The sequence below is a fragment of the Littorina saxatilis genome, linkage group LG5 (genome assembly GCF_037325665.1).
Source record: "Littorina saxatilis isolate snail1 linkage group LG5, US_GU_Lsax_2.0, whole genome shotgun sequence".
NCBI lineage: Eukaryota > Metazoa > Mollusca > Gastropoda > Littorinimorpha > Littorinidae > Littorina > Littorina saxatilis.
The window spans coordinates 21,238,889-21,249,409 of NC_090249.1; the positions used below are offsets into that span (position 1 = coordinate 21,238,889).

At 42.9% G+C, this 10,521-nt stretch overlaps 1 protein-coding gene across 1 annotated transcript in view; it reads right to left on the reverse strand.

Moving 5' to 3' along the window:
• The window catches only part of LOC138966547 (ERI1 exoribonuclease 3-like), a 16,347-nt gene extending 5,842 nt beyond the window's left edge, over window positions 1–10,505 (reverse strand). The window contains exons 1-4 of the mRNA XM_070338818.1: window positions 10,211–10,505; window positions 9,723–9,839; window positions 8,654–8,713; window positions 7,770–7,858 (exon numbers count right to left, since the gene is read on the reverse strand). Of these exons, the coding sequence (XP_070194919.1) occupies window positions 7,770–7,858; window positions 8,654–8,713; window positions 9,723–9,839; window positions 10,211–10,372 (428 nt within the window). The 5' untranslated portion in view covers window positions 10,373–10,505. The remainder of the gene's footprint in view (window positions 1–7,769; window positions 7,859–8,653; window positions 8,714–9,722; window positions 9,840–10,210) is intronic.
• Window positions 10,506–10,521: the final 16 nt, after the last annotated feature.

Genomic DNA, 10,521 nt, shown 5'->3' on the forward strand with positions numbered 1-10,521 from the left:
TGCGTAGCATGGTCTTGAGTGTTCCGTTGTACCGTTCCACCAATCCGTTTCCTTGCGCATGATACGGAGTAGTCGCTAAACCCTTGATGGCCAGCAAACGCTCCACCTCTTTCATCACCTCGGACATGAACTGAGTACCTCGGTCTGTCAAAATCTCTGAGGGGATTCCTACTCGAGTCCAGACTGCCCACATCGCTTCTGCAACCTTCACAGCCTCAATCGACTTCAATGGAATGGCTTCCGGGTACCGAGTAGCGTAGTCCACAAACACTAAGATGTACCGGTTACCAGACTCAGAAGCAGGGATGATGGGACCCACCAGATCGATCGCCACACGCTCGAACGGCGTATCGATGAGAGGCATCTTACCTAACGGTACCTTCTGTGGCTTATGAGAAACCTTCTGACACTGATCGCAAGACAACACAAAGCGACGTATGTCTGCGCACATACCTGGCCAAAAAAACTGCTGCCAAACTCGATCACGTGTCCTCTGGACACCCATGTGACCTCCCATAGGCGGTTCATGGGCCAACTTGATAACACCTAACCTCAACTGCTGGGGAACAACAACCTGAGTATAGACGCTACCACCACCGCGATACTCACGGTACAGAATCTTCTTCTTCCAAACAAACCCAACTTCACCGGAGTGACCAGACGTTCTGACGTCCCGGCGATCTGCCGCCTCACGACAACTCTTCAAAGTCGGATCATTCCGCTGAAGGTCATGCAACTGCTCAGGGGTGACTGTTTCTAGCCCTGGAGCAGCAACATGTAACAAAGTCGGCTTCTTCCCTTCAGCGGCAGCCTGAGCACGAGTGACAACTGACACAACCTTGGACACAGCGTACACTGGAAGAACAATCGAGTCACCCAGCCGGGCGTGATTACCTACAATGAAATCAGCAACAGGTGTATCCATGACGATAGCCTCAACCTCACCAGTGTAGAAAGGACATTCAACCTGAACCTTAATCACTGGATAGCGCCTCTTGATGTCTTTCTCAGCCATAGAAACCTCAAGATCCTGTCCTGTGAACTGAGACCTGGAAACCAATGAACTCTTCACGACACAAACCTGAGATCCAGTATCACGCAACCCCTCCACTGCAACACCATCCACTACAACCAGGCATCTCGGGTCGTAGTCTTGCTGGCTACAGGGAGTACACAAAGTGGGTACACTGACGGGCGGTAAAGACTTCTCAGGACCACTATTCACCGCTCCCGTCGACTTGCTCTTCTTGGGGCAATCTCTAGCCAAATGTTTGGGGGACTCACAGATGAAACACTTCCTACCGGATGTACCAACTGAGTTATCTCCACTTTTCTGCTTTTCACCAACGCCAGCCTTTCCACCCTGATCACGATCATGCTGAAAAAACTTCTTACTGTCACGGTGTGCTTCAAAATGAATCTCAGCGGACTTAACTGCTTCGGCTAACGTCTGAGGTTTTTTCTCCTTAACGTACGCGGCCATGTCCGCGCTCAGGGTCTGCAAGAACTGTTCCAGCAAAACCAACTGTTTCAGTTCTGTGATCTCGGAAAGCTCATGCCACTTAGTCAAATTCTCTTCAATGCGAGCACCGAACTGTCTGAACGTTTCATGTTCTTTTCTCTTGCAGGTTCTGAGACGACGGCGGTAGGTTTCGGCTGTGAGCTGATAGCGGCCTAACAACGCGACCTTCAAACCGTCATAGTCGTCTGCGCTATCATCATCAAGAGTGTTGTACACTTCTACAGCCCTACCCGACAACCTAGTCGAGACCCTAGTTGCCCACGTATTTCTCTTCCACTTGTACAAGGTAGCGACTCTCTCAAACCTTTTCAACCAAGTAGCTATGTTTTCTTTGCTCTCATCAAACATCGGTATGGAAGGCCGAAAACCACGAAGGTCACTAGACTCTTCTTCACCTGAGGAATCTCCCTCATTATCAGCTCTATCCCTACTTCCTTTCTTCACCCTCTTACTTTCCGACTCTTTCTGCAAGAGTTGCATGCGAAGGTCATGCTCTTCTCTTTCTTGTCTTTGTTTTTCTTCAAACATCTGAGTACGTTCATATGCGGCTTTCTCATCAGTCTCTCGCTGAGCTTGAACATACTTAACTCGCTCATCAGTCTCTCGACGCGCTACTTCTAGCTTGTCCTGATAAGCTTTCCTTTCTAGTTCAAGTTTCTCCTTCTCTAGCTCTAGTCTAGCCTGTTCCGCATCTTCACGGGTCATTCGCTCGGCAATAAACTCAGGAATACTGGCAGATTTAACACCTAGCTCCTCAGCAAGTGAACGCCACCTAGCAATCCTATCCGAACTACTTTCCGTCCTAGACGCCATGATAGCACTATCATCAAGAACACGACCAGAACGAAGTTCCATAAACAAGAACCAACTAGCAAACGGTTAGCCAAAACATGAAAAATCAAAACAAGGCACAGCTGACTGGCAACAAGGACAGGCAACCCACAAGGCCTGATGCTAACCCTCGGGCCCCTCCAACCACCCACAGTTACCAGACAACAACAAAAGCTAATTAACTACCGTACATCAGTGTCCAGTGTATGGGAAGTGTGGCCAACGACAAAAATGAAGTGAATTCCTTGAATTCAAAGAGAATTTATCCTGGCAAGCTCGCCATTGTCGCGTGCATGCACGTTTGCATGTTTAGTTTTTCACACAAAAACTTTGGCCACACCACACAGCACTCACAGAACACCAATGTAAATAAATGAAAGTATTTAATAGTTCCCAGTTGGGTGAAATATGGGGGTGACGATGGATGGAACAATGAAAGGGTTAACACGACAACATGAGGATGAACATAATGAACATGAGAAAGTACACAACAGTCAAAATAATGTCAACAAACGACATACGAGACAATCAGGATAGTCAAACACAAAGCACGTACGTCACAAAGGCCCTCCTCATTCCATAAATGATATCTATCGTAAGAAAGTACTTATCTACACGTTCGACGAATTCAGGGGGGGGGGGTGCGCCCTCGGGTCGACACCTGCGTCTCTGTCGCGGGGGTGAGAGAATCAGCCCAGTTAAGAGCTGTCACACGGCACACACTCTGCAGCGACGGCGCCGGTTCGATGTTGCTGCCCAACAGCAGCGTGGTTACGCCGCTGTGACGTTACAAGATAGCTGCTCAAAACAGCGTAATGAAGCCTCGGAGAAGATCCAGAGGGGCTGCTCACTCAGCAGCGTGGGGGTGACGATGCGAGAGTCCAAACTGGCTGCTCAAGCAGCAGCGTGGTGGTGCCTCCTCCATGCTGTGAAGCTAGGGTTCGCACCTTCCCGTCCGGTCTGTCTTCGACAGTAAACACTGAAAGCCTAGAAGGCCAAAGTCAATATTCTCCCCAAAAATATAAGACACGTGACTTCCTCCTCCAATAGACATCACTATTAGGGATGAGGAGGAAGCACAATGACTAGACTTTGGTTTCCTTCTACGATATAATTTACCATTATAATGATTTCCTTTTAAACCCTATGATGAACACTATTTACAACAACACAAAGACGAGACAAAACAGTACAACTGGTAACTAATGTAGGTTCCCTGTCCCCTGCCACCGGCCGCTAATTCACCTTCAGCAAAAACTGACAAAAGTCTATCCAATTAGACCAAGAAATTTGACTTACCTCACACAGGCTAATGAAAAACATCGCGCACTTTACGCAACCGACTTTAACAAAGTCCACAGTAGACGTACATTACTACTGAAAATAACTTCGAACTCAAACGACAATTCACACACGAATTTCGAAGCCGTTCGAACAAACATCTGGTCTCGGCCGAGACAGAAAAAAGAATGCCTATGAATTTCTCAGTCAGCAACCAGGTAAACGGTGAACCCTACAAATAGCGCGCAGCTTACCGTGAACGTCCCGTGCAATGCGTGCAAAGCGTGCAAGGCGCGAATCACTGAGCTAAGCCCAGCTACCGGTCTTCCCACCTTGACACAGGTACCTGTCAGCAACGCCCGACCAAGGAACCTTATAACTACATACAACTGTCCGCGACAACAGCTAATATTCCCTATTCTCTGCATTCTCTGCTTGCTGCATTACGTTAAAGGTTTAATGCTCTTTTTTTTTTCAAGCCACATTTCACGTCAACCAACTTTCATCAAGACGTTATTTAAAGCGTCATTGTAGAAATGACATTCGGAAATATTAGGGGAATCCTTGTCATAACATTTTTTTTCTATTTGTTTCCCATCAGGCATTTTTTTGTTTTAATCACAAGTAATATAATACAGACACACAAAGAGAGACACCTATAGTGACAGCCGCTCTATCATGCTAGGACTGGTGTCAGTATACTGTGACTATACGAGGATGTCAATCAATCAATCAATATGAGGCTTATATCGCGCGTATTCCGTGGGTACAGCTCTAAGCGCAAGGATTTATTTATTTTATTTTTATTTTATGCAATTTATATCGCGCACATATTCAAAGCGCAGGGATTTATTTATGCCGTGTGAGATGGAATTGTTTTTACACAATACATCACGCATTCACATCGGCCAGCAGATCGCAGCCATTTCGGCGCATATCCTACTTTTCACGGCCTATTATTCCAAGTCACACAGGTATTTTGGTGGACATTTTTATCTATGCCTATTCAATTTTGCCAGGAAAGACCCTTTTGTCAATCGTGGGATCTATAACGTGCACACCCCAATGTAGTGTACACGAAGGGACCTCGGTTTTTTGTCTCATCCGAAAGACTAGCACTTGAACCCACCACCTAGGTTAGGAAAGGGGGGAGAAAATTGCTAACGCCCTGACCCAGGGTCGAATTCGCAACCTCTCGCTTCCGCAAGTGCGTTACCACTCGGCCAGGGCGTTAAGCAAACAAACAAACAAACAAACAAATACCACTCGGCCACCCAGTCCGATGTAAGCCTCTGCGACTTCAATCTCAGTGTGGCAGTACATTAATCTGCTGACCATAAACAAGGAATGCGTCCAGCTGTCTCTCTAGCTCTCCAGTACAGTTCAGGCGCGGTCGCGGCAGACTCCCTTATTTTTAAGGGAGGGAGAACTTGAGCTCCTGTCAGTCACTCCAGTACACGCGTTCGGAATGCACGAAAAGCGAGTGCTTGATACGGTCAGTTAAACACTTCCCTCGGCCGGCCTATGGAAACTTGACACTGAGAGCAGAAGGCGCCGCTCCTGTGCCCAGACAATAAAACAAGAGGCACATACAATACACACGCACAGGGGTAGAGGCATAGAGATATATAGAATGTATTCTATATCTCTGTGGGTAGAAGAGACGAAATAGGTGAACAAGAATAATCAGATATGTAATAGTTTTACTGCATAAGCCATTATAACAAACATTTAGTGTTAATGCTGCTACATTTAAATTAAAGCCATGGTTTTTTTTAAGGTGTGACGTCATTTTCTGTTTTTGTTTTTGTTTTTGTATCCGGGGTTGTAAGAATGTACATGACAAATACAGAAATGTGATCATGCAGGCGAGTTGCATTGATACAGGCAACACAGATTCCAGGCAGTTCGAGTTCATCATTGTCTGCTGTTGGTCTTTGAGCAGTCGCTGTTATTCAGAATAGTCCGGCGCCTGTGGGGGGACATGAATTGCGAAAGCTGTTCCGAGAAGGGTTTAAAAATATTTATCAATTTTAAAAGGAATATAAAAAGGGAAAACATCAATCTACATACAAGTAAAGGCTGTAGTTATCTGTCTGTCGTGAAAAAGGTCAATGTATTCAATGTTTTCCTTACACACTGGGTGTAAATGAGAAATCATACATCTCAGCAACTTTTCAGTAAATGCGATACATGCAGATACACACACGAAATCAGCAGCAGCATGAACGGAAAGCCGAATTTTGGTGGAGTCCTGACTTGGGTGTCAAGATAATTGGTGGGGTGGGGTGGGGCTGAATTAGTATTGGGAATACAACATAATTATTCCCACTGTTCATGTCACTACTGGAATTGTGAGTGTGCCTTATTTCAGTTTGTGAACAATTGTGTAATGTAAATACTTTTTGTTTGATAACAATTTCATGTCTGGGTGGGTTTGCTTTTTCCACTTGGGACACATTTTGCCGCTGGGCCATTGCTGTTTTGGCGTCTGATTTTGTACATACCATTTTTCTGTCTGTCATTGGTTTGATCATTTTGATGAGCTTTGAACGGTTATCATCTTCGCTATGTACACAAAAGACCAAATTCAGTATTACATTCCGGAAAGTGTCATTATTTGTTAGTATGTTTACTTTCATGATATGCATAAGGTAAACGCTGATAATGGCTTTTGTGATTTGTATTTTTTTGTTTAACTATGTTTACAAACATGCGTCCCATTGTATGTAGGATTACTCTGTATCTCTTGCTCTTGTTCAATGTTCAGAAACATACCTTTGTTACAATCATTATTAAAGGTACTGAACTTGTCAAATCCAAGTGCACGGAGCCCCTGGGGCTTTTAGTCATACCTCAGGCAGGTGGGTGTAAAAATCAAGGGTCTGCCAAACCCGGCAAATGCAGTAGGCAGCCCAGAGATCCCTTGGGTTTGTTTTACTACCATAGGAGGATTTTTGAACTGTAAATGCACTCAGCTGCAACAAAAACGCAAAACGAAGGCTGTGAGCTGCACTGTGCCTTTAAATTTCATTTTAAAATGCTGACGTTTTGAAAGTTGTGTTGTTACGCGACTTGAGTTGCTGCATTGAGACAGCTTGGTTTTGATGAGGTTTCTGGCCTGGTGGTTTGGAGCCGCCTGTATCGATACTGAGTTAGCCATTTGTTTCTTTCTTTATTTGGTGTTTAACGTCGTTTTCAACCACGAAGGTTATATCGCGACGAGGGAAAGGGGGGGGAGATGGGATAGGGGAAAGGGGGGGGGGGGGGGAGATGGGATAGAGCCACTTGTTAAGTGTTTCTTGTTCACAAAAGCACTAATCAAAAAATTGCTCCAGGGGCTTGCAACGTAGTACAATATATGACCTTACTGGGAGAATGCAAGTTTCCAGTACAAAGGACTAAACATTTCTTACATACTGCTTGACTAAAATCTTTACAAACATTGACTATATTCTATACAAGAACCACTTAACAAGGGTAAAAGGAGAAACAGAATCCGTTAGTCGCCTCATACGACATGCGGGGTGCAGAGAAATAAGGATGTGGAAAAGAAGACTTTTGGTAAGTGAAATAAAGGTGATGGATCCAGTCAGGTAGAAATAAGACAACAAGAAAAGAATTGGAAAACTGCAGGGAATAGTAGGGAGAGTTTTCTTGGAAGGAAATATAGGTGAAAGGACTGGTAAGGCAGAAATAAGACAAAAGAAGAGAAGAAACAGAACCGTTAGTCGCCTCTTACGACATGCTGGGTAGCATCGGGTAAATTCTTTCTAGTCCCAACCAATATGTGACTCCCCCTAACCCGCGGGGGGTCTCAATAAGAATGATGATTAAAAAATTAAATTGAATGTAAGTGACCATGCATAAAGTGTTCAGAGTTTTTAGTGCTCCCTGTTGTGCTTTTACAACAGATACCCGAGACAAAGTCATTACTCGTAAAGACTGAAACAAAACAATTTCACATTGATATTTTTTTTAATGAAAAAATCATCACCAATTTGTACGAAAGTCATAGCAAGAAAGGCTTTGAAGTTTTGGGGGCGTTTGAATCCAGTGACAAAATCACAACTCATAAAGACTCAAATCAAATAATGACATCACTGCTGAAAGTTATAGCGGAATCATCACTTACATTGTCTTCAAATCCCAGTCACCACATGTGACAAATGTGAATGAAGCGTCTTTATCCAACAGTTCTGTTTTCATCCATTCATGAAATTTCTGGAGAAAAAAAGGGAAAGTGACAAAATAGTAAGTAACAAGTACACGGCTTAAAACAGCAACCAACTAAGAACCAGAGAAAATTGAAATGATGACTAATATAACGGTTCACGAGCTAAAACAAAGTTTAGCACAACCTAGAAAGAATCAACCAAACAAACTCTCCTTTTACCTTTGGTCCTTTTTAGTAATGTAAATAAAAGTAGGTAAATACGGGATCAGCTCGTTACTCCCCCGGCTCGTTACTCCCCCTTAGGGTTAGGGTTAGTAACAAGCCGGGGGAGTAACGAGCCTGGGGAGTAATGATACGGGGGAGTAACGAGATGCTCCTGGTAAATACAGTAAAAATTATTGAAAAAAGCTATGTTGGATACTTGCCAAATTGTGTGAAAACAAATTTCATGTACAACAAATAATGTCTCAGTACTGCCAAGTACCGGTGACAAAGTCACTGACTTTTTTTATGTCTTTAGTTGAATCTGTTTGCTTTGTAAATTTGATTTCTGATTAGCAGAAATCAGAAGGCACCAAATGATGGCTTGGAAGAGACTGCATACATGTATACGTTGCTAATTAAACCATGATAGAACATAGTTGTACAGTCGAACCTGCCATAGATCCGAGAAAAGGTTCTTTTCTATATAATTTACCTGTCTATAATTTAACAACCACCTGATTATACGGACCACTTTTGGTTGTTGGGTGGTCGCTACAGACATGTTGGACTGTACAACTAAATGGGTTGTTATCAGACACACACAACATCATAAAGACAAGAAGAAAAGAAAAATCAACCTCTAGTGTTTCCTCTATATGCGGCTGTCCATCAACCATATCTTGTACAATGCCAGTCAGCTGTACATGTAAAAGAAAACAAAAAAATATTATAGATACACGTGTATCTTCATAATTTCTCATTTTAGTGAAAAATGTGAGAATGTAGCTGGGCAGAGAAAGTTTTGGGGCTTAGGGTTGGGTGATGGAGCAGGTCAATCCATCTTTCAGAAAACGGACATTGCATTTTGCACACAAAAACAGACAGAGAGAGTTTTTTCAAGATATATTATATATCCCCTCTCTTTATTTTGCAGTAACAATATTATGTCAAATGCAGGAACCATTCCTTTGCAAACAAAATGCAAATATGCCACAAAAGCTGGCTGCTTCCATACTAGAGGACAGGTTTAATCTGGTTCAGGGGTAGGCACTTAGCTGATGTGGTATAACGTTGGTTTTTTTTCTCTTTTTTTGTGTGCATCTTGGTAATGGTATGCTGATTTTGCAGCACAGCAGACAGTGATAAGATGAAGATATGTTTTTAAAAGCTACACAGTGCTGCACAGTTTGATGTTTGGTACCACCACTGTGTAGGATAAGATGCAGAAGAGCATAAACTAAATTAACTCTCTACAAAAAATCTTAAAGGTGTACAATCTGAGAAGCCATCTTGGAAAGTTTTCTAACAAATTGGACATTCGCTGTGCTGTCAGTGTCATTTAGATATATATCCTTACAATGATTTGCTCAAACTTGATTTGTAACTATGCTAAATAATCAAATAAAATTTTAATCAGCAAGTGGTTTTCTTCTTCTCTATTTCCGTTCATCATCATATTTTATTTAGCCCTGACGGATATGTATTTGTCGAAGCAGGCAAAAGCTGTTGGATTCAAGAAGTCAAACCTGTAATCTAGCAAACCATGCAAATTCTGTGCTGTACAGGGCTTCAATGCATTGCATAGCATAAAGAAAAAGCATTTTCATTTGGAAAATACTGATTACCATTGGAAAGCCAGATACTTCTGTTTTTAAACTAACTGAGCAAGAGCTGTGTAAATAAAATTCCACACAGCTTTTCACTCACCTCTATACAAAAGGGAGTCAGCTCTTTGTGTGCTCTTGGCTGAACATACTGATGAAACACGGATTCAACCTGCAATGTCTTTGGATTCAACTTCAGGACAGGAAATTCTATAATCTCCTGAAAAGATAGAGAAAATGTAGTTTTAGAGTATAATAGGTGAAGCAATGAATTGTCATTAGAACTGATGAACAGGGTCAAAAACAAACATGACAACACACACACCAATGATGTACTAGTTAATAAACCCTTTAACACAGCCATTCTATATCTTTCTCTGTGTGAATATTACCTAGTTTCCTGTTGGCTATTACACAACTACTCTGCTGCAATGTGAAAACACGGAACCTATAGTATAGAGATCATGTACGTTGCATTCACACATCACACATCATTTGAAGCTCACACCCGTTTACTCATGCATGCTCTCTCTGGATCTCTCTTTTATTGAGAGAGTGTGCAGAAGTGCAACACTGTGAGTCAGATTTTACCTGAGGTATAATTTTCTGGGTGTTATCACACGTGGCTTCAAAGTCAAGGACAAGAAAGTAGTCAAAGTGTTGGTCTTTCACTGTGGGGAATGTTCCTTGGGCAGTTGCCATTCTACAAACTTGGAAGTTCCTGGCAGTCAACAGTCTTCGTAATACCCGCATCTATGTGTTAAATGTGGCACGGTTACAAACAACATGTGTGGAATGTCGCCACTATGGTGAAATGACGCACGAAAGAGAAAGTAGCCAGCAAATGGAGGTGAGGTCACACATTCCCGGATAGTTATATCAACTTCCGGGTTATGTCGTAA